Genomic DNA, 21,610 nt, shown 5'->3' with positions numbered 1-21,610 from the left:
GGCCTTGCAGAGCCAGTGTCTGGTTTTGCACCGATGGATGATCTGGGTTTCCTGTCTGGGGACACCGTGGTGGTTGTTGATAAAGGTATTACAGACCCAAAGTTACCTCCTGTATCTCACTGAGCTTTTGAACTGTGGGAAAACGTGCCTCTATAGAGTGGGAGAAGAAAAATAAGCTGCTTACAAGGTTTTTTAGATGGTGAACAATTCCCAGTTTAATGGGAATATGAAGAATTGTACTTGAAAGGGTTGCAGTTCCTGGATAGACAATTCCATTCATGACAGAGGAATTGAACTGGATGAGCTTTAAGGTCCCTTCCAAGCCAACCCATCTGTGATCCCCTGCTCTGCCTTGCAGGTGTTTTTGGGAGCCCCCCTGCCCGTGCTCACAGCCAGTCCCTGCCGTGTGTGGCCAATGGAGATGACCAGGGGGTCAGGGAGGAGACTGAGCCATCCCCAGGGATCCCTGGGAGAAGCTTCCAGCAGAACAGTGCTTCCCATTTCCATGCTGACAATGACAGAGAGGTGAGAACTGCAGGGCTCTGATCCCATCTCGTCCTGCTCTTAGAGCTGTGAGTCCAGCTGGACACAGTCACAGGCTCTGTGTCAGGGGAGCAAGAGCTGGATTAAACAGCCCAGGCCATCCAGCTGCTGCTCCCTGATTTTCCTTTTGGTTCCATCTGGATATTTTACAATGGCAAATTGCCCTGTCAGAAGCTTCCCTCTTAACTCAGAAAGAGCCTCTGGACAAGGGCTGCAGGAGGGGATGGAGCTGGAAAACATGCTCTGTGACTCCCACAGCACATGGAGGTGTGGAATGAGGGATGGGCTGGGTTGGATCACGTCCTGTTTTCTCCAGAGGTTTATTAAACTCCATTCTTAAGATATTTTACAAACCATCTGAATATCTGCCCATAATCTGCTGTTTGTTAAATACTGTTTACAGCTGTGAATGGAGTGAGATTTACCTGAGTGAAGTATGACATGAAACTCAGAAGTTCTGCAAGCCTTTAAAATAACATTTTACCATGACTAAAACTTGAAGTTAATGATAAAAAGTGTCTGAATTTTCCTGTTTCCACTGAAGATGTGAATCCTTGGGGGGGATCAAATTGAAAGGAGTAAAGGGAGGGATGTATTAAAAGTTGCTGAGACTCCTAAGGAGCAAAAAGTGTCAAACACAAGAGAGGGAGTAGGGTCAGATCCCACTGGTGAAAATGCAGATTTTCCATGCTGACCTTGCCAACATCAGGAACTGGGGGGTGAGTTATTGGGTAACTTGTGCATGAATTTTTTGCAGATAAAAGTGACCATGTCAAAATCTGCCCAGGATAAGCTGAGGAGGAAGAGAAAAGAAGAAAAAGAACTCAATCACAAAGAGCATCAGGAAGGCAAAGACCTGGAAGGGAAGGAAGAGATCCCTTGGGAAGGGCTTAGACTGAGTATGAGTGAACCAGAGAGACTGACAGCAGAAAGTGAGGATGAGGGTTTGTCTCAAATGAATATCCACTGTTAAATGCTGCTGGAAGGGGCATTAGGAGTGGAAATGCTGGTTTTTAACCGTGTTCTGATTTGTTGTTGTTGTGATCTGGACGTTTCTAGGGTTTAATCTCTGTGGGGATATTTTAACATCGCCAAGAAACGGATCTTTGTCCTTAGAAAATGTGGCCTTGAATCCTTCTCTGAGAAGAACATCCAGTTTGAAGAGGTCAAAGTGTTCACCCTTGCTGGATTCTGGTAAGCTGGGACAGTAAAATTTGGGTATGTCTAGTGGGAGAGCACCAAAATGCAATTTATTTGTGAAAGAGACAGTCCTGAGGTGCTCTGGAGCACCAATACTGTGGTGGTGGAGGGGATTTAAATCATCACTGGGGATTCAATTAATCATTTTTCACCTATAATCTGTTAGGAAGGTGTTTTAAACGTCAGAGGGTTTTTATTTGTTCAGCAACTTGTATAATGTAATATATTAATGACAAATGGAGTCCCTTCTGTCCCCAGAAAAATCATTTCTTGGTCTGTTTGGGCACTGAGTTGCCTTTAAAATGTGCAGTAGAAAGACTTTGAGAATAGAAGCTCCTACTGATGGTGGTCCAAGGTCTCCAGAATTTCTCAAGAGGCTCTTAAAGGTTGTGTTTTAGCACACCGTGCCTCATTTTTCACATTTAACAATTTGTGTTTGTGACTCTTTATAGCGGTGGTTGTGTGCAAAAAAAATTAATTTATATGAATGAAACCAAATCACTGAGGATATCCCATCCCTGGAAGTGTTCAAGGCCCGGCTGGAGCAACCCAGGCTTTTGGAACTGCGGCAGGGGGTGGCACTGGGTGGGCTTTAAGCCCTTTCCCACCCAAACCATCCCACGATTCCATGTCTCTTGGAAAACCCGCTCCCTGTAGCAGCCCTCTCTGCCTCAAGCTTCTTGTATCTCCTGTTTTTGCCCCCCTGGAGCCCCGGGGGTGCTGTCACTGCCTGTGGATGTTGTGCCCGCAGATGAGGCGGCGCGGGGCCGGCCCAAGGAGCAGGTGACCCACAGCCCCGAGGTGCTGGACCCCTCGGAGCTGCAGCCCTTCCCCAGGCCTGACACAGCCCTGGCAGAGGCCCTGGCACTGCTGGCTGACGACGACTGGTGGGTGCACACCGAGCTCGGGGGGCTCTGCGAGCTGCTGGTGGGGGGAACTGGCTCCCAAACCCGGCCTGAGGGGAATGTCACACACAGCGAGGGGGGCTGGCAGGGACACGGGGGAAAGGGGGGTTTGCAGCCCAGCCTGAGGTTAAACCGAGCTTGCAGAGACCTGCAGAGATGTCTGAGCTTAAGGACTGTTCTGGAGAGGGCCCACCAACACCTTCCTGGTGCTGTCTGTGGAGCAGAAGCACCTTCCTGGTGCTTTCTCACTCTGGAATGTGGTTCCAGTGCTGCTGTCTTCAATTTGGGGGAGGAAAGAGATCCTTTCATTGCCACTAGTGCAAGCTGGGAACAGAACTGTGGGACACAGCTGAGAGCCTGCTGGGCTGAAATAGTCCCACATTAAAGGAAAGGCTCACTTGGAAAAGGATTTTCCTGCATTATTTCTTCCCTGGGAGGGTGGGGAGGCCCTGGCCCAGGTTGCCCAGAGAAGCTGTGGCTGCCCCTGGATCCCTGGAAGTGTCCAAGGCCAGGTTGGAGCAACCTGGGCTAGTGAAAGGTGTCCCTGTCCATAGCAGGAATTTGAAATATGATCTTTGAGGTCCCTTCCAAGCCAAACCATTCCATAACTCCATGACTGTCATTGCTTCATTTTACAATCCCAGTTTGTTTGCTGTTTGATTTCTTAGAATTTTAATATTGTCGTGAAAATTCGCAGGTGGTTTGGACTTGAAATATTATTTTTTTGCACCCAGGGAGAAGAAAATTGAGGGTCTGAACTTTGTCAGGTGCTTGTCTGCCTACCACGCCCCTGTTCTGACTGCAAAGCTCCACGAAACAAGTTTGGCTGTGGCTCAAGAGGTTAAATTTTCCTATCTGAACATTCCACTGGCTATATGTGTGTATACATGTATTCTATAGCTCTCTGAAGTGAATTGTTATGTTCAACTGTGGTGAGTTTTCCTCAAAAAAAGTCTCTCAAAAGAGACTGAAAACACATAGATTGTAACTTTATAACATTTTTATGAGTATCTGTTTTAATTCTCACCCTTTGTGAATCAAGTTAAAAATGTATTTCTCCGTTGCTTTTAACGTTACTTAAAAAATGACAAAGGGAAACATGAAGCTTTGTTTATTTTGAAGTCTATTTTATCACCGTTATTCACTGTTTTTTGGGTCTTTCCTGTGTGCAGGTCAAGAATTTACGCTCAGGTGTTTCTCGAGCTGCTGTGGTGTGTTTAGGGGATTTGTTCACCCACCTGAAAAAGAGCATGGATCAAGAACTAGATAATGCAGTAAAAGTCCTTTTGCACAAAGCTGGGGAATCCAACACTTTTATAAGGGAAGAGGTAGACAAGGCACTGAAGGCCATGGTTAATAATGTGACTCCAGCACGTGCACTTTGTTCTCTTATAAATGGAGGGCAAAGGTAATTCCTATACAGATTTTATGAAGAAATAACTTGTGAATAGAGTCAATTTGTTATGGGCTTTCTGAAAGAAAATCAAAAATACAAGGGACAGAAATTAGAAAAGCCAGCTTTGCTAACTCTCTACCCAGGGCAGTGTTTGTTGGGATAAAAGCCCCCCTGTTCCTTTCTGTGCTTTATGTAAGAAGTCGATTTTGGAGCTTGGTGTATTTTCTGGCCATTTGGCACCACTTTAGTAACTTTATTCGCTGTCACTGCAGTGTTTTTTAGGAAGCTGCTGTATTGCTTTGCCTAGTAAAGCTCACCTAACCCTCTTCTTTCTCATTTGCTCTGCAATCAAATGCTGCTTTGCCCAGATTTCAGCACCCCTCTTTATTCAGAAAGCTGATTTACAACTTACAAATCTCTGGCTGCAAGTACCTTGCTTGGTTTCCTGTTCCTCTCTGGACTGAGCTGGTTCATACCTTTGTGTCTGCATTTCAGTCTCCTTTCCAGGGCTGGTGGCTGTTATTTTCTGGAGTCCCTCAGACATGAGCCTCCCTTTCTGGCTGCCTGCTCTGGTTCTGGCCTGAGCTCCCCTCAGGCTGTAGCAGGAGTTAATTCCCTTCTTTCCATGCCCTCCTGAGTCTGTTTTCCCTTTCCTTCCTCATTCACTGTCCATCAATACTTAAGTCAAGCTCTGGTGTTTCATCTCTTCTCTGTCACCACTTGGTGACATTTCACAGGCTGCATTTCTCCTCATGACACATTTCAGGTGCTCCATTCTGAATCAGTCCTTGGGCTTCCTGCACAGCTCCAAATCCTCACACTTAGTCCTGGTTCAAAATGTTTTCTTTCCTCTTCTGTTTCCTGGGAAGCTGGTGGTTGTGGAATGTATGGATTCAGTCTCCTGACAGCCCCACTGCAGTTCCCTGGGCTTTAAAGTGAAAGGCAAAACTCAGCCTTGGGATGGGTGTCCCATCCCTGGAAGTGCCCAAGGCCAGGCTGGACAGGGCTTGGAGCAACCTGGGCCAGTGGAAGGTGTCCCTGCCCATGGGAAAAGCACTGGATGGGCTTTAAGGTCCTTCCCAACCCAAACCAGTGTGGCATTCCATGATTCTGTGAATATAGAAGCAGCAGACAGTGACACCACCCCTGGCTTTTAATTCAGAAGCCAGTGTTTGAGCAGGGATTAATCTGTTCACAGCTAAGAAGCCTTTTCTTACTCATGGAATACAATATGTTTTAATGGATAACACATCAGGGATTGGCCTAAAGGTGCAGCTTTGCTGGTCCTGACTTCAGGAAACTCTGGCCATGCCAGCAGCAAAGGCCCTGCAGTGCATGGAGCTTCAGCTCTGGAGGCTGTGGCAGGGAATATGGGACTAATTCCAGTGTCCCTGCCCATGGCAGGGGGTGGAACCAGATGGGCTTTAAGGTCCCTCCCAACCCAAACCAGTCTGGGATTCTGTAATTTTTATAATAATTTTTAATTATTCCATGAATAATTAAGCCCATTGTTGTTTGCTTTTGGGAGGTGCTGCTCTAAAGACACTGCACCACTGCTGGGAACTCACCTCTGAGCAGGTGCTTGATCCAGGAGCATGATTCCAGGGCTAGAGCTGAAAGGGATTTTACTTCAGGAATTTACAATCCTATTTCTTGCCTGTATGAGCTGTGTTTAAGGTGTTCTGTGCACACAAAAAGCTTTCCAGCTGGTTTCCACGGGCAGGGCTATTCCTGGGGAGCAGGGGCTTGTTTGTTACGTGGAGTGAGGTCTCAGCCTCACAGCTCTTGTTCTCCCCTCAGAATGTGCAGCAGGAGTTAGAAACTCCTCGAAGGAGGATTTGCAATCCAAACATAAAACTAGAGAGGTTTGAATTTGCAGACTTGTGTTCTTGAACACAAGTGGGATCAGCAGGGACAGCAGGATTTACATAAAAGGTTCATTTGCTGCACGAGTTTGAAAGCTGATTCTGGCAGTTTTTCTGGTTTTCATCAGCACAACTGTTTATTTTTGGCAAAACAGGGGCCATTAGACTTGTGGAGGATCTTTAGAAGTCAGTAGAACTAGAACTAGAATAGCCAATGCTTTATTCAGTTTTACAGTGATATGAAGTCCACAGGATGTGTCTCTGAGCACAGGGAGTTGTTTTCCTTAGAGCTGATGGAAAGGACACAAAGTCATGTGCTTTCTAAAATACTGTACAGTTGTTTAAGGAAAACTAGCAATCAAATTCTAAAATTCCCCTGCCCACGTCCCTGCCCCAGGTGTCCCTGGCCGGGGGTGGCACGAGAGGGGCTCTGAGGTGCCTCCCAATCCACGGCAGGGGGTGATTCCCGGGGTGATTCCCGGTGCGGTGGGCAGGGAGTGCTGTGCGCAGCCCCTGCCCCGAGCTGTCCCTCAGCTGTCCCTGTTGTCCCCCAGCCACCTGCACTCTGCCGTGAGGAGATGCACAGCCCAGCACCTGTCGGAGCTGGTGGAGCGCCTGGGCCCCGAGCGCCTCCTGGGGGGCCCCAGACCCGCGGCCGAGCGGCTGCTCCCGGCCAGCGCCAGGTTTGCACAGGACAGCTCCCAGCAGACACGGTGAGTCACCCCAGGGATGAGCACCTTCCGGGGGGCTGGAACCTGGGAATGGCTCCCTGTGTGTTCCCAGTGTGACAGAGGAGAGGCACGGGATCCCTAAGGGTGGAAAAGATCCTTAAGATCATTAAGGATCATAGTCTCAAGCTGTGCCAGGGGAGGGTTAGGTTGGATATTAGAAAGAATTTCTTTACAGAGGGGGTGGTCAGACATTGGAATGGGCTGCCCAGGGAAGTAGTGGATTCTCCATCCCGGAGATTTTTAAAAAGAGACTGGATGTGGCATCAGTGCCATGGGCTGGTAACCGCAGCGGTGTTGGATCAAGGGTTGGACTTGATTTTGGAGGTCCCTTCCAACCCAGCTGATTCTGTGAGTCTGATAAGGGCTGGATGGGGCTTCGAGCAACGTGGTCTAGTGGAAGGAACTGGGTGGGCTTTAAGGTCCCTTCCAACCAAAGCTTTGAGTCCAGCTGTTATCCCAGCACTGCCAGGACTGTTAGGATAGTGGATGTGGCGGGAATTTCCTGCATACCTGGTGCTGCTGGACACACCCTGGCTGCAGGAAGAAGAGGAGCTCACAGGACATGCTCTGGTGGGCACAGAGGAGATACAGGCCACAGAGGGAGTCATGGCACTGAGATCCACACTTGGATCTGATCCAGACCGTGATGGACAAGGCTGGACCATCCCATTTAAAGGCAGCTGCAGGGGAAGGCTCTTCTCATTAATTTGCTCAGTTGTTGGTTAAACAGTGATCCTTGAGCACAGTGTCTTTGTGGGAGCATGAAAAGGGTCTGGCTACACATATCAACAGCAATACTGGAATCATGGAATTGTTAAGGCTGGAAAAGCCCTCCCAGCCCATGGATCCCCCCTGTGCCCGATGCCCACCTTGTCCCCCAGCCCAGAGCACTGAGTGCCACGGCCAGGCCTTCCTGGGACACCTCCAGGGCTGGGCACTCCAAACCTCCCTGGGCAGCCCCTGACAAGGCCTCACCACCCTTTCCAGGAGGAAATTCCTCCTCCTGTCCCACCTGAGCCTCCCCTGGCCCAGCTGGAGGCCGTTCCCTCTCCTCCTGTCCCTTGTTCCCTGGGAGCAGAGCCCGACCCCCCTGGCTCCCCCCTCCTGTCAGGGGGTTGCAGAGCCAGAAGGTCCCCCCTGAGCCTCCTTTGCTCAAGGCTGAGCCCCCCCAGCTCCCTCAGCTGCTCCTGCTACTCCAGCCCCTTCCCAGCTCCCTTCCCCTCCCTGGACCCAATCTTCCTGCCCTTTTATATTTAGGAATTACACGGCATAATGCCCAAGTTCCAGAGCCAATCCCTGTTTGTGGGCACGGATGTCCTGCTCTGCTCCCTGCAGGTACTATGGTCGGAGGATGCTCTTCAGCATGATGGCCCACCCTGAGTTTGAGAAAGCCCTGGAGAGGTACATCCCAGCCAAGGACTTGCCTTACATTAAGGACGCTGTTGGCAGCCTACGTGAGAAGGTGTGTGGGAAAGCTCTTGTTTAACAGCTGGGACAGGTGAAGGTGTTCTGGGGGCTTTAGTTATAGACAGTCTGCAGCACTGCAGCCACGAGAATTCCCTGTGATTCTGTGATTCCCTGAATTAATGTTGTACCTCTGTGCAGGGTCTGGGGGAGATGCCACTGGACACACCTTCAGCCAAAGGAAGACGTTCCCAGACTGGCAGTGTTGGACATTTGAGGTCGTCCCCCACTTCCAGAGATGCTCTCAGTGTCCCGGACAGGTAACGACCTCCAGTGGTTTATCCTGGGAGGAACTGACCAGGAAGAGAGTATGGAAACATCCACACAGGGCTGGGAAAATGAAACATTCCTGTGGGAAAAGGAAAACCCTGACCTGTCCCAGTTAAAGTCTTAAATACAGTGACTGGTAATTTTGAAGTTAATTTGTCTCTTGACCACCTGTGAAATACACACAGCACACAAACCTCTTGGAATTCACAGTGTGGAATCAAGAATCAGGGAATGGTTTGGGTCAGAAGGGAGCTTAAAGCCCATCCAGTGCCACCCCCTGCCATGGGCAGGGACACCTTCCATGTTGCTCCAAGCCCCGTCCAGCCTGGCCTTGGACACTGGGATCAGTTTTCAGAGTACTTTGAGAATAAAGAGTTAAGCTACAGTAAGTTTTGGGGGCTTTTGACCCACTGATGGGAGGGAAGTTCCCAGCTCTAACTGGTCACAAAACCAGCTGCATTTGGAGCAGAATGGATGTGGGACTTCAGGAACAACAATTACTATTGGGTGATTTATTTTTAAATCACTGTATTTAAAGTGAAAGATTTTCTGTTCCCTTCTGATATTTGCACTTAGATGGGAAGAGAATGTCTGGGATGAGACTCCTGTTCCAACTTGCTCCTGTGCTCACTGAGTAACGTGTTCCTTCCCCACAGGGACACCACAGAGGCCCGTGAGGCCCCAAGGAGAGCAGCTCCTCGTAGTGCCCTGGAAAGTGAAGAGTATGTTAAAGATATTGTGGGTTTGTTGAATGCCAAAGACTTCAGAGAGAGGATAACTGGCATCAGGCAGCTGCTGCTGGATACAGAGAACAGTCCAGGCCTGGTGGTTGCAAATCTCGTGAAGGTAACTGTAGGAAAAGGTTGGATTTCAAAGGTCTTTAAAGTTGGGTCATGAAGATTGCTGATTAAAATCTTGGCTCCCTCTTTGAACAGGAATGATTAACAGAGAGCTTTGAGGAGCAGGGGAGCTCTGGGGGAGCTACAAAGGGATAAGGGAAGTAAATAGGAGGAAAAAGTTGGAAGTTTTCACTCAGAGAAAGCACTTTTGAACTACTGCCCAGAGAAGCTGTGGCTGCCCCTGGATCCCTGGAAGTATCCAAGGCCAGGCTGGACAGGGCTTGGAGCAACCTGGGCTAGTGGGAGGTGTCCCTGCCCATGGCAGGGGTGGGACTGGGTGGGCTTTGAGGTCCCTTCCAACCCAACCCATCCTGGGATTCCATGATTTCTGCAATCCTGTCTGCTGTTTTCATGCCACTTCTTGGTAAATAACAAAATATTGGAATAGGCTGTAAAAAGAGCAGCAAGGATTGATCAAGATCTGAAAAACTGTCTCTGAAGTGGAGTTGTGGGTTGGTTTGTGTGGGAGAAGCTCAGGGTGAGGATCCTGTCTGATAGGAAAGGAGACCTTTCTTTGGGAGAAAAAAGAGGTCCAGCAGCTGTAAATTAAAGACAGATACAGAGGAAGGAAACCCAAGCTTATCCTCCAGCAGTGCCGTGTCTTTGTGTGGAATGATGGAATTCTGCTGTGGAGCTTCCCAGTATCTGAGCTGTGGATGGTTTGAAACCTTTCAAGCGCTGTCTGTGCTAAACAGAGCCACGTCTTCCCAAAAATCCTGGCTTGCAGGAAATTTTAGTCCTAGAGAGTTACAGGTGGCTGTTTTACCTGCAGTCCATTGCCCAGGAGGGATTCAGATCAGATGAGGTGAGAGATGGTTGAGTAATTAAAGTATCAATATATCAAATGCTGCTTTATTTGCTCAAAAAATGATCTTGGGTATTTGCACGTCACAGAATCCCAGAAGGGTTTGGGTTGGAAGGCACCTTACAGACCATCCAGTTCCAGCCCCTGGAGATGTCAGAGCCATGTTTTGCCAAGATGGACAATTGAAGTGTAACAGTAACTCGGGAAATGTGCTGTCCATCCCAGACATTAGTTCCTAGTTCCAAGAGTGCTGTCTGGATGCTTTTCCAGATCTTTGATGCTTTCAAGTCTCGCCTACACGACTCCAACAGCAAAGTGAACCAGGTGGCTTTGGAGACCATGCACAAGATGATTCCACTGCTCAAGGACAATTTGTCACCTGTGATCAACATGTTAATTCCTGCCATAGTAGACAACAACCTCAACTCCAAAAATCCAGGGATTTACACAGCTGCCACAAATGTTATCCAGGCTCTGTGTCAGCACTTAGGTGAGTAATTTACTCTCTCTTAATTTCAAAGAGGTTTAAGTGTTATAATTACCTTCTAATTTGAAGGTGTTACTCTTTCCAAGGGTTTCTCAGGATTGTTACTCTGTGTAACAAATCTTTGGGTTTATTCTCGTACCTTTTAAGCCACACAAGTCATCCTGTATTTTGTCAGTAGGTGGTTTGGTTATTTTTCCAGAGCTGCTGTTTTTTGTGGTGAAGGTGCACAGGTTGCCCAGAGCAGCTGTGGCTGCCCCTGGATCCCTGGAAGTGTCCAAGGCCAGGCTGGAAGGGGCTTGGAGCAGCCTGGGCTGGTGGAAGGTGTCCCTGCCCATGGCAGGGGTGGCACTGGATGGGCTTTAAGGCCCCTTCCAATGATTCTATTAAGAATGTGTTTTTATGCTTTTACTCCTTTAAATCTATCACTGTGATTTTTGAAGTTGGTATCAGTAAGATTCTTATTTACATTTTCCCACAGTGTTGAATTTTCCATTTAGGGATTGTAACCCTGTTTTGCTCTTTGCCTTCAGACACCTCTCTGCTCCTCCAGCCCTTCTGCACAAAGGCCCAGTTCCTGAACGGGAAAGCCAAGCAAGACCTGACAGAAAAGCTGGCTGGTAAAGGGTGTTTGCTTTGCATGTTTGTCTGCTACCATCTTAATTAGGAGAATTAATTGCAGGAGGGTGGTGGTTTATATCTTCCCCTCTGTCACAGTTGATTGTGGGCATAAGATGCAGCAGTTGTCAAACTTCACCTCTTTAATGTAAATTGAAGCTATTGCTGACAAAACAAAGGATGGTAATAATAAAAATAATAATTATTTATTTTATTTATTTGTTTTTTATAATTGAAACATGTGCTTTGTTATATATTTATTGTATATATTTTATTACACACAATACATAATATAAATATATATCATATATCATAGACATATATAATGTATTTTAGACATATATAATATATTTTACATATTCCTTAAATATATATATAACATATTCATTATATAATTTATATATGGATATTCTATTTTCATTATGCATGTAAAAATAATACAAAAACAATTATTCATTATTAATTTAAATTATAATAATTCGACTAATAAATTATTGTTATTATTGTTGTTGTTATTGCTTCAGATGGAGTATTTATAAATACCTGGAATATATAATATGTGTCAATACCTTAAGGGTTTAATTAACATTTAAATACCTTATGTATTTAAGTATCTTAAGGATTAAGATGTATAAATTGCTTAAGCGTATTATAATTTTAATAGGGAATTGCATTCCCTCTGCCAGTGATAATTCTTTCATGCTCTTTCCAGGAATCTCAGAATGGTTTGGGTTGGGAGGGACCTCAAAGCCCATCCATCCCACCCCTGCCACGGGCAGGGACACCTTCCACCAGCCCAGGCTGCTCCAACCTGGCCTTGGACACTTCCAGGGATCCAGGGGCAGCCACAGCTTCTCTGGGAATTCCATTCCAGGGCCTCCCCAACCCTCCCAGCCAGCAATTCCTTGAAAAATGCTAAATTTTCGTGTTTTAAGTAGACAAGGAATGTCCTTATGGGAAATACTCTTGACCCAAACGTGTTCCTTGGCTTCCTTTCAGAGGAGTTCTGTGTGAAATGGAACTAAAGAACACACTGGGCAGTCTGTGCTTGAAATATCCCCACATTTGTGCTTCCCGAGGGTGTTCGTCACCAGCCTTTAAACCCTTCCTCTCTTACTGGGATTTTTTGGAGTTATTTGTATAATGTCAGAAGAGTCTGTTCTGGCAGAAAGGGAAACATTTACAAATGAAACACTGAATTCATTCCTGAGGATCTTACAGGTCTTTTCCAACCTAAATAATTCTGGGATGTAATTGTGCAAGTGAAAAAAATGCTTCATCTTTTATATATATATATAGATATAGATATAGATATATAAATAATTTTTATACATATCCTGTGCAGGACAGGATTTGGACTCAATGGTCCTGGTGGGTCCCTTCCAGCTCAGGATATTTTGTCATTCTATGATTCTGTATTTACAATACAAAGCTACTTTTTTCCTTTAACTCCAATACCTACTGCTTATTTCTGAGATAGAGGGGAAATTGGAAATACCAGATGTTCCTCTGTGAGAAATTAAGGCCCTTTTGAGAATCCTAACTAAGAAAAAAACTTGAAAAAAACCTTTATTTCATTTACTTGTTTTAGTTTAATGGAAAATGGTAATTGTCAGCAGCACTAGTGCTACAGTGTGAACTTTTGGAAGAGGATAAAAGGGGTGTCTGTAAGGAAATCTGGAGGATTTTAGGAGAACACTAATGATGTTGCAACACCAAGCTTTTGTGTAGAGGCAAGGAATCATCTACGTTGTATTTTAAGTGAGTGTTTAAGTTCTGAAAGCCTCCCTGCTGTGTTGCAGACCTGGTGACGGAGCTGTACCCACGGAAGCCCTACGCCGTGGAGCAGAAGGTCCTGGCTGTGCTCTGGCACCTCCTGGGGAACACGTCCAACAGCGGCTCCGTGCCCGGCGCCTGCGGGAGCCTCCGGACAGCCACGGCCAAACTGGCCAAAGCACTGTTTGCACAGATGGGGCCCAGCCTGCTGGCCCACGCTGCAGCCCAGCCAGCCCACATCAGGAAGGGTTTGGAAGAGCTTCTGGAGACAGGAACATAAAATCACCGGCGCTGAGGGTGAAACTCTACCGGCCGCCTGACCCGGCACGCGGACGGGGCTGCGGGACAAGGCGGGAACATCCCTGTGTCACTGATCCACAGGGCTGCAGGGAGCTGCTGGGAGAGCGCACGGAGCTGGGCTGGGACAGCCTGTGGGCTGAACTGGGCTGTGCTGGGACAGCCTGTGGGGCTGAACTGGGCTGTGCTGGGACAGCCTGTGGGGCTGAACTGGGCTGTGCTGGGACAGCCTGTGGGGCTGAACTGGGCTGTGCTGGGACAGCCTGTGGGCTGAACTGGGCTGTGCTGGGACAGCCTGGCTGAACGGAGCAGTGTGGGGCCGGCTCCCTCCCTGCCACCGGCACGGCCATGGAGGAGTCGCTCCAGCCCATCTGTGCTTCCTTTTGGAGGACCCAGCCCAGGCCCCTGGATTGCTGGTGAATAACTACACACGGTCACATCAGCACTGTGCTTTGCATGGATGAGTGGAGGAGAACCCTGGGCACAGGGGTGCAGAACCACAGCGTTCTGTGTGCTGTTTGTGAAGAACATGTATTTTTGTACCCCCTCAGGCAGTTGTGCAGTGTTGGCTGGGCAGGAGGCACCACTCTGGTGGTCCCTTCTCCTTCCCCAGCCACGAGCTCTCTACGCGTTGGACATGGGACCTGATGGGATAAATAAATAAAGGGATTTATTTCTGTAAAGGGATGTATTTCTCTGAAGGAATGGGTTGGAGTGGCTGCTGGCAGAACTGGTATTGGGGGTGCTGGTGACAGCAGATGAATGTGAGCACAGGTGGGCAAGAAGGCCAGTGGCATCCTGGCTTGGATGAGCAACAGTGGGACCAGAGCAGTGACTGTCCCCTGTGCTGGCACTGGTGTGGCCACACCTCAAATTCTGAGTCCCTCAATTCAGGAAGGACATGGAGGGGCTGGAGCGTGTGCAGGGAAGGGAGTGGAGCTGGGAAGGGGCTGGAGCAGCAGGAGCAGCTGAGGGAGCTGGGGGGGCTCAGCCTGGAGAAAAGGAGGCTCAGGGGGACCTTCTGTCAACTCCCTGGCAGGACATTGCAGTGAGGTGGAGTTGGGCTCTTCTGCCGTGCCTGCAGAGAGGAGCAGAGGAATGGCCTTATTTGAGACAGGGGCGATTCAGATTAGACATTAGAAAAAACGTCTTCACTGAAAGGGTGTTCAGGCACTGGAAGGGGCTGCCCGGGGAGGTTTGGAGTCCCCCCCACGGAGGTGTTTGGGGCCGGGATGTGGCGCTGGGCGCTGGTTTCAGGATTACGGTCTTGGTACTGAGGGGAGGGTTGAGCTGAATGATCCTAAAGGTCTCTTGCATCCTTGACTATTCTCTGCCTCTGTGGTGTGTTTCAGTGCAGCGCTGTATTTATTTCCCTACAGGGATGTGTTTAATTTCCGTTCAGTTCCGCGTCCCGGCTCCTGAGGGGAGCGGCGCCATTTGGCGGGAAGGGGCTGAGGCGGGGGGGAGGGGCGGTAGGGGTTGTTGCGCAGGCGCGGCGGGAGGCGGGCGGTGCGCGCGCGCGGGGCGCTGTGCGCGTGCGCGGTGTGCGAGGCCCGGCGGCGGCTGCGGAGGCGCCGGCAGGTACCGCTGAGGGAGCGGGGCTGGGGGAGCGGGGCTGGGGGAGCGGGAGGCTGGGGGCTGAGAGCGGGGCCGGGAGAGGGGCTGGGCGGGAGGAGCCGGGCGGGAGGAACCGCGGGCCGGCGGGCCGGGGACAACCGGGCCGCAGAGAGCCGGGCCGGGGGGGGGGCGGGGGCCGGGCCGGGCCATGCGCCTCGTGGGCCCCGCCACCTCCCGCGGCCGGGCCTCGGGTCCGCCTCAGGGGGAACCCTGTGGTGGGGTGTGTCCCTGGTGTGTCCCCGTGTCCCTGCTCGCTGCGCTGGAAGAGCCGCCGCGCGGTGCCGGCCCCGCTCGGGTGTGTGACGTTATCGCTCGTTCGGGCCCAGAGGGGCCGAGGGCGGGAGGGAACGGCCCCAACCGCGCCAGCAGGGACATCGGGGGGATTTATCCGTGGGAAGGGTGGTGAGGCCTTGTCAGGGGCTGCCCAGGGAGGTTTGGAGTGCCCAGCCCTGGAGGTGTCCCAGGAAGGCCTGGCCGTGGCACTCAGTGCTCTGGGCTGGGGACAAGGTGGGCATCGGGCACAGGGGGATCCGTGGGCTGGGAGGGCTTTTCCAGCCTCAGTGGCTTTGGGCACAGGGGGGATCCATGGGCTGGGAGGGCTTTTCCAGCCTCAGTGGCTTTGGGATTCCGTGATTCAAACCCGGTCCTGGCACGGCCACGCGGGTCCGGGCACTCCCGGCCCTGCCCCGGGTGGTTCCAGCAGCGCTTTATCAGCGCCGGGAACGGGCAGAGCTCAGATGGGGCTCCGCGTTCCCGCTCCTGCCCCTTTCAGCTTTTCCTGCCCCTTTCCCGTGGGTTCATTCCCGTTTATAAGCGGCAGTTCTGAGTACAGTAGTCTTTTGCTGGAAACAGGGTTAATGAAACACGCTGGTATGAATTATTTAATACCCATGTGTGTAGGTGTCTGATACGCCAGTTCGGTTATTTAACCTGAGTATTTAACCTGAGTGGTGTAAAAACTCCTGGAATTACGGTAAAAGCCCGGAATTAGGGTGAGAAACCCTGGAATTAAGGTAAAAAAACCCCTGGAATTAGGTTTTCCTGGTGTGCCCCCGCCCTGTGCCCACCCACGGAGCTCCCCGGGCTGGAGCAGTTGGTGGCCCCGGGCATGGCCTGTCCCGTTGGCTGGTTCAAACCGTGGATTGCTGTCAGATTTTTGGGATAGGCCCCAGCTCCAGGGACGGGACTGGAACAGCTGTCAGGCAGACTTGGAGTCACTTTGTAACCTCGTGTGCAGCTCAGACCACGTGTGGTGATCCTGTGCTGCTTCTCCCTCTTCCTTTTTTCCCCTCCTAATCTGAGGATATGTGGATTGTTTTTTTAAGCTGGAATACATCTTCTGAATCAGCTGGAGGGGGAAGACGTCTGTTACACATCAGAATAAGTTTAGGCCCTGTATTATTCCATGTTAAAAACTCTTGCATTTGTTCCTAGAGTCATGGAATCGTGAAGGTTGGTCACCAAGTCCAGCCATCCCCCAGCTCTGCCAAGGCCACCACTGCCCTGGGCAGCCTCTTCCAACACCTGACCACCCTTTCCATGAAAAAATGTCTCCTAATATCCAATAAATCTCCCCTGGCTCAGCATGGGGCTGTTTCCTCTCATCCTGTCACTAGTTACCTCTGTCACTAGTTACCTCAAGTTTTAGAGCTGTAAACATCCTCTAAACTGTGTTTCCAAGTGCTGAGGCTGCTGTTTGTGTCACACCCTCCTCTCACCCCTGTTTTTATGACCCTGAACAGCAGTGGCTGTTTGAGTGATTCAGCCCTGTGCATGTTGCACTGGTAAAGGCACAGATACTGCTCTGATATGTAATGTATTAACTTAGAAATGTTGTTCATTGTCAGAATAATAGAATCCCAGAATGGTTTGGATGGAAGTTTATCCCATTCCACTCCCTGCTGTGGGCAGGGACAGCTTCCCCTATCCCAGGTTGCTCCAAGCCCGTGGTTCCCACCTGGTGTATCCAATGGAGAACAGAAATACTTTGAGAAAGCAGTTATTAGAAAATAGCAGAGTACACCACATGGAGCCTTTAACATTGTGCCAGAGTTCCTTGGCTTGGTGAACTCCTGGGAAAACGGGAACTGTCATCCCAGATGTTGGAGCTGCCAAAGATAAGGGAGAGAGATTTTTCCTTTCTGTAAAGGATTTTCCTCCCGCTGTTTCACTGGTGGTTTATCAATGTATTTGTTGGAGTGAAAGCAGTGGTCTGGCTGTTCTCTGTCCAGGCTTTCAATAGGAAAGAGCTCTGGAGAGACGTGGGATGGAGACTTCTCTTTTCTCCTTTAAATGCAAAATGTATTTGCCGCCTCCTCCGAGGAAAGCAAAGGAACAGGAGTGGTGCAGTGTGTTTGAGGGTGTCAGTCTCCCACTGACTCCTAGTTAGACTCCCAGCTCTGAGCTGTTGTGCCCCGGATGTTGTTGTTCCCTAGGATCCATTAGCCATGGTGGGCACGGAGAAGGCTGCCCCGAGTGCCCCCTGCTCCAGCTCCAGGCGGGCAGGCCGGATCAGCTGGCACACAGCCAGGTCAGGCTGGCCTGGCACCGCTGCAGGAGGGCAGGGCTGGCCAGTGGCTCCTGGCAGGGAGATCAGAGGCAGGAGTGGGAGGAAGGAGGAGTCTGTCCTGAGGGACTGGAGGAAGAAGGAGTCTGTCCCAAGGGGTGGGAGGAAGTGCCTGGCACTGGGTGTGGGTGGGATCAAGGGGCAGCCTGAGCATTTCTGTGGCCCTCTGGTGCTGGTTGGCTCATTTGGACTTCACCAAGGGGAACTGAGTCTGGTGCTGACAGTAATTCTTGTCTTTGCAAAGTCGTCACTTAACCCAAGCACTGAAGATACATTTTACCACCTGTTTATTTTGCAAAGAAATTACTGATTTGTACTAAGTAGGAGAACTGAATGGATTTAGGGACATGGGTTAGTGGTGGCCTTGGCAGGGGTAACTTGGATTTTACGGTCTCAGAGGGCTTTTTCAACCTGAATGATTCTCTGGGATTTGAACATAATTATTTAGAATAAACTTCCACTGGACTCCTCCAGGGAAACTGTAATGATTCACTTTTACACCTCAATAGCTCCCTGTGGTAGTTTTTTAGAAAACCCACCCCAATTTGGATGAGCAGATGTACAAATCTCTGGCTGCTGTAACATTTCTTTGGTGGAGAATAAGGCTGGTGCACGAAGGGATGTAGTGAGGGCTGTGGTGCAGTACAGGGTGCCTGGAGTGCTTGGCAGGCTCTGAGCTGCTCCCTCCCAGCCAGCTGTGGGCGAGCCCTCGCTCCAGGAGTGCTGAGCTGTTTGCTTTGCACAGGCTCTGGTATCACCCTGCGCCATGGAGAGCGCCGAGGGCACGGAGGAGGAGCAGCCCACAGTGAGCAGTGATGGCCCCGAGCCCGCGGCCCAGGAGCAGCACATGGACTTCAGCACCGAGATCATGAGTGTCACCGAGATGGAGCAGTCCCCGGACAGCTCCCCGGACCTGCACGAGGAGAGCACCCAGGAGAGCGAAATTCCAAACATTGAGAGCTTACAGACCACGGACATTGAGGCCGGCTTCCCTCCGGACTTTGACAAGTTCTGGAAAGTAGTAGACGACAATCCCCAGGATTTCACAGGATGGGTGTATCTACTGCAGTATGTAGAGCAGGAGGTTAGTACCTGCCCCTTTCTCCTCGGCCTTCCAAAACAAACAAACCAAACTAAAACAAGTCATGGGCTTCCAGTGGCAGATGTAGAGCTGGGCACCAGGCTGTCATGGATGCTGCCTTAAGGCAGCTGCCCTTGCCAGCACTGTCATAGAACTGTGAAATCCCAGACTGGTTTGGGTGGGAAGGGACCTTAAAGCCCATCCTGTTCCACCCCCTGCCTTGGCAGGGCCACCTTCCATAGCCCAGGTTGCTCGCTGCCAGCAGAGATCACAAAACTCGAGCGGTGTTTCAAGGCAGAGTTAATAATTGCTGTGTGAATAACGGGCAGGTGTGCTGGAAGGAAGGGCTGATGGCTGTCCCTGTGCCTTCCCCACAGAACCACTTGCCGGCGGCCAGGAAGGCCTTTGACCGGTTCTTCACGCACTACCCGTACTGCTACGGGTACTGGAAGAAGTACGCGGACCTGGAGAAGCGGCACGACAACGTGAAGCAGTCTGACGAGGTACGTAGGGCAGCACCACGTAGGGCCTGCCAGTCCTGCCAGCCTGGCACCGGGCTGCCCGTGCCTGCCCCGTGTGTGCCCGTGTCACACTGTGCCATCCGGAGCTAATGTTCTCTCTCTTTGTTGGCAGGTGCGTTAAACCTCTACAGTTTGTCAAGCTTTGCAGTGCAAGCCTCTGTATTACACTGCAGCTTAACAAGTAGGGCAGGGCTTTTCTGTCACTTCCGTTTGTTACTCATTTTCAAAGCAATATAGTTGGTTTGCTGGTCACAATTGCTCCATCTTATTGCATTTTTGGTCAGACGCTGTCAATGATGCTCTAATGGGTCTGTGCCCTATGGTCTGTACCCCAAAGCCTGCCCACACAACCTGGTCAGAATGCAGGGACCGCTGCGCTTTGAAGATCAAGACTCTGCACGTGGAGATCAGAACATTGCCATGTTCTATCCAACCTCCACCCGAATGGTAATGGTAGATTATTTAAACAAAATTCCAGTAATTAGTATTTCTAAGGTTCACCGGATAACACAGTGTTGCCTCTCTCTTAGGACACCACTAAGGATTTGAAGTACAGCTCATGTTCTCTTCATAGGTGTATCGCCGAGGGCTTCAGGCAATTCCTCTTAGTGTTGATCTATGGATACATTATATAAATTTCCTAAAGGAGACCTTGGACCCTGCTGATCCCGAAACTAACAGTACCATCCGGGGGTGAGTCGGGAGCAGGCTGAGATCCACAGTTACACAGCACTGGGAGCAGATTCATGTATTTAGACAAGGGGAAAACTAACAACAGGCTGGTGGTACCTTAAGGACTGTCAGGAGATGACAGAGCCAAATTCCATAAGAAGGGGGAGACAGCACAGTGTGCTACAAGGGGCAAAAGTTGTGGCTTGAGAGCTTCAGACTAGATGTTCAGAAATACTTGGTGCAGCACTGGAACCCATCAGATTTTTGGAATTTAATTCCTTGTAGGTTTTCAATGTCTGAGTGCTGTGGCTGGCAGAGGTGCTGGTTAGAGTAAGAGTCTGGGCTAAGGTTTGATCAGAAACCTTACTTGAACTGGAACTGAACCGAGCTGCAGGGTTGCTGCACGGCTTTTGGGTGTTAAACTGCTGCAGTAGTGGGTTTAGAGTCTGCACAAGAGAGAAGTGGTAAAGATTGTGAATTTTCCTAGTGTCTTGTGTTCCTGAAAGTGGCTTTTGCCATTGCCTTTATTTGTGCTGTTGTGGCAGTGGTGAAGGGAAAAAAATAAGTGTGAGCTTTCTGACTCTTTAGGGGCTTTGCTGCAGATAGCTGGAAAATACTTGGAAGAACTTAAATTATTGATACAAGTGTATTTTCAAGTAAATGAGGATACTCATTTAGTAAGAGCCAGAACTTTCCTTCTTTGTTCTGTCACCGCATCCAGAAACAAGTGATTTCCTTTTCCAGAGCCTATGAACATGCAGTCCTGGCTGCTGGGACAGATTTCCGTTCTGACAGACTCTGGGAAATGTATATAAACTGGGAAAATGACCAGGGAAACCTAAGGGAAGTTACCTCCATCTATGACCGCATCCTGGGAATCCCCACGCAGCTCTACAGTCACCACTTCCAGAGGTAAAGGGAAAACAAAGACTTGGTTAGTGCCATGGATTTCCTAAGCACACCTTAACCTGCCTCTGAGAGGTGGGAATGTTCACTCAGCACAAGAACTTGGAAAGGTTACTCAGCTTTGTGTAGTTACTGATGTGCTCAGCTGGTTGGACTGATTGCTTTAAAGTACTGATGCACATTTTAGGAATTTGGTTTCAGGTAAATTCACAGGTTCTGCTGTGGCATAAGGACAGGCCTTCGAATCGTGAGGAAGAAGAGAGGAAGTCTTTGAGAAATCAGAATAAGTGGTTTTGGGCTTTAATTCCTCATGCAATGCCCACATGTGGTGAAACATTAATTAAATTGACCAAAGAGAAATACTGGTGAAGTTTGAGATAGTGGAATTCTGCTTTGGTAGGGAGAGGTGAGCGGGGAACCAGCACAACCTCAGTTAAATTACACACAGTCTTACCTGTTATTTCTACAGAGCTTTTGGTTTGGGAATAAAGTATTTCCCTTATAACTGATCTTGTCCTTTGCCATCTGTTTTCCATGGCAAGGGCTTTCCAAGTGCCCCACGCTGCTGTTTCTGTTTGCAGCCTGACCCCTTTGTGGTTGATGGGTGGTGACAGTTGTGTTTGGGGTGTGAGCTGGCAGCAGGGGCACTCCTGGTGTTGCTCTGGAGCGACAGAGCAGAACCCCCCTGGGATTTATTGCTGTGCCCTGGTGGGGCAGAGTGTGGCACCACGAACTCCAAACCGGTGCTGACTCGTTTGTGGCTGCCCTTAGGTTTAAAGAGCACATCCAGAACAACCTTCCCCGGGACTTCCTGACCACGGAGCAGTTTGTGCAGCTGCGGCGGGAGCTGGCGGCGGCCAACGGGCACAGCGGGGAGGAGCAGCCTGCTGAGGAGCTGCCCTGCGGCACCGAGGACATCACCGACCCCGCCAAGGTAACGCCCTGCAGGGCATCCCCCGGGCTGGCACACGGGGCACTGCCTCAGCTCTGCTGG

General features: G+C 49.9%; 2 protein-coding genes across 5 annotated transcripts in view; both read left to right on the top strand.

The window, feature by feature from the left end:
* Positions 1–13,430, top strand: part of TOGARAM1 (TOG array regulator of axonemal microtubules 1) — a 29,015-nt gene extending 15,585 nt beyond the window's left edge. The window contains exons 9-22 of the mRNA XM_027667338.1: positions 2–85; positions 359–525; positions 1,301–1,475; positions 1,603–1,737; positions 2,495–2,630; positions 3,383–3,488; positions 3,821–4,056; positions 6,464–6,622; positions 7,976–8,102; positions 8,246–8,364; positions 9,031–9,220; positions 10,349–10,568; positions 11,096–11,182; positions 12,983–13,430. Coding sequence (XP_027523139.1) covers positions 2–85; positions 359–525; positions 1,301–1,475; positions 1,603–1,737; positions 2,495–2,630; positions 3,383–3,488; positions 3,821–4,056; positions 6,464–6,622; positions 7,976–8,102; positions 8,246–8,364; positions 9,031–9,220; positions 10,349–10,568; positions 11,096–11,182; positions 12,983–13,236 — 2,195 coding nt within the window. The 3' untranslated portion in view covers positions 13,237–13,430. The remainder of the gene's footprint in view (position 1; positions 86–358; positions 526–1,300; positions 1,476–1,602; positions 1,738–2,494; positions 2,631–3,382; positions 3,489–3,820; positions 4,057–6,463; positions 6,623–7,975; positions 8,103–8,245; positions 8,365–9,030; positions 9,221–10,348; positions 10,569–11,095; positions 11,183–12,982) is intronic.
* A 1,353-nt stretch (positions 13,431–14,783) lies between these two features.
* PRPF39 (pre-mRNA processing factor 39) overlaps positions 14,784–21,610 on the top strand; it is a 14,581-nt gene continuing 7,754 nt past the window's right edge. Inside the window, exons 1-6 of one of the 4 annotated variants that reach the window (XM_027667330.1) lie at positions 14,784–14,834; positions 18,182–18,520; positions 18,895–19,020; positions 19,613–19,731; positions 20,455–20,622; positions 21,388–21,550. In XM_027667330.1, the coding sequence (XP_027523131.1) occupies positions 18,203–18,520; positions 18,895–19,020; positions 19,613–19,731; positions 20,455–20,622; positions 21,388–21,550 (894 nt within the window). In that variant the 5' untranslated portion in view covers positions 14,784–14,834; positions 18,182–18,202. The other 3 variants (XM_027667333.1, XM_027667332.1, XM_027667331.1) reach the window with 3 other exon arrangements.

Source organism: Corapipo altera, unplaced genomic scaffold (assembly GCF_003945725.1).
Source record: "Corapipo altera isolate COAL_440 unplaced genomic scaffold, ASM394572v1 190, whole genome shotgun sequence".
NCBI classification, from domain to species: Eukaryota; Metazoa; Chordata; class Aves; order Passeriformes; family Pipridae; genus Corapipo; species Corapipo altera.
Note: the sequence above shows the minus strand (reverse complement) of the source record. Positions and strands in the feature narration are given on the sequence as shown.